The sequence below is a fragment of the Pseudomyrmex gracilis genome, unplaced genomic scaffold (assembly GCF_002006095.1).
Source record: "Pseudomyrmex gracilis isolate BER0280 unplaced genomic scaffold, ASM200609v1 scaffold_3530, whole genome shotgun sequence".
Lineage (NCBI taxonomy): Eukaryota > Metazoa > Arthropoda > Insecta > Hymenoptera > Formicidae > Pseudomyrmex > Pseudomyrmex gracilis.
The window spans coordinates 6,574-8,074 of NW_018024114.1; the positions used below are offsets into that span (position 1 = coordinate 6,574).

At 34.0% G+C, this 1,501-nt stretch overlaps 1 protein-coding gene across 1 annotated transcript in view; it reads left to right on the forward strand.

The window, feature by feature from the left end:
• The window catches only part of LOC109863199 (fatty acid synthase-like), a gene marked incomplete at its 3' end in the record, with an annotated part of 4,839 nt that extends 4,048 nt beyond the window's left edge, over nucleotides 1-791 (forward strand). Inside the window, exons 5-6 of the mRNA XM_020443418.1 lie at nucleotides 6-225; nucleotides 325-791. Of these exons, the coding sequence (XP_020299007.1) occupies nucleotides 6-225; nucleotides 325-791 (687 nt within the window). The remainder of the gene's footprint in view (nucleotides 1-5; nucleotides 226-324) is intronic.
• Nucleotides 792-1,501: the final 710 nt, after the last annotated feature.

Below are 1,501 nucleotides of genomic sequence, written 5' to 3' on the forward strand. Positions count from 1 at the left end.
TACAGTGGGGAGCTATAGGTGATGTAGGTCTTGTTGCTGACATGCAGGAGAACGACAAAAAACTCGTTATTGGTGGTACGCTGCAACAAGGAATATTATCTTGCCTTAACGAACTCGACAAATTCTTACTTCAGAATCGGCCGATCGTAAGCAGTATGGTAGTGGCTGAAAAGAAACAGAGAGCATCTGAATCTAATATCAGTGAAACTGTTGCTGCTATTATGAGTAAGAATTTACATACAAAATTTATATTTTTCTTATTGTGTTAACATTAATTAACATATTCATTCTAACTTTTGACGTTTTCTCATTTTATGCAATAAGATATAAAAGACATTAAAAAATTAAGTCAAACTACATCTCTGGCCGAGCTTGGGATAGACTCTATGATGGCAGTGGAGATTAGACAAACTATGGAACGTGACTTCAACGTGTATCTCTCCTTACAAGAAATACGAAGCCTCACCTTTGCAAAACTCTTTGATATATCTAACACAAAGGCCATTGTTGAAGAAACATCTGAAAAAGCTACATCTGATAAGATAATCGAGCAGAACATATTTGGTATTGTACAAAACAAAGATTTCATCTCTGAAATTTTTGTAGACTTGTCGCCTAAAAACAAGGAAAGTGCTACTCAAGTCTTTCTTATACCAGGATTTGATGGTTGTGGAACTATATTTAATCATTTAGAGATGTATATTAAATTTACTGCAACATCATTGCATTATAATACAGGTGTTATTTCCGCTTGTAATACTTTGTCAAAGATGGTTGAGATTCTCGAACAGGTAAACCGTAAATAGTTTTTGTAGTGTATTAATGTTTGTACCCAGTAAACAATTTGTTCGCAATTTGCCAGCAAATTGTCAGCAATTTTAAGCAAAAATATTCAGCAAATTGGCATCAACTGTGTTCGCATTAGGGTTCGATTTTGTTGCCAAAGCTTGTCGACAAAAAGTAACAGCAAATTGCTACCAAAAACCGAGCAAAGCTTGATAACATAATCTGAGACCAAATTGACGCCAAATATGAAGCAAGATTTGCGCAACACAATTTGATAGCAAAATGACATTTATAATATAAAAAAATGACTTAGATTTATAATTTATGTTCTCGAATAAGTTTTCTTAGTTATTCTCTATGTTGTCTTAGTATTACCTTGTAGAAAAAATCCATTGTGTTAGAAATCATCTCGACTGGATTCGAACCTGGAACCTAGAACTCTCTGATTACCAAGCGGGCACTCTATCAATTTAGCCATTGAAATTTTTACAATCAATTACTTTAAAACTAATGTTAATGGCATTCAGTGAGACATTTTGTTACTGATTCTAAATAAAACTATTTGTTACTTACTAACAAGGGAACCTCGCGAACCCGAAAATTCTGATTTTGATGAAACTTTGCACACATGTAAGGGAGGTCAATAGATGAGTATTGACATTTTCCGTTGCTGCTGAAAAACGGTTTTAAGGGATGAAATCACCCCTCATATGTA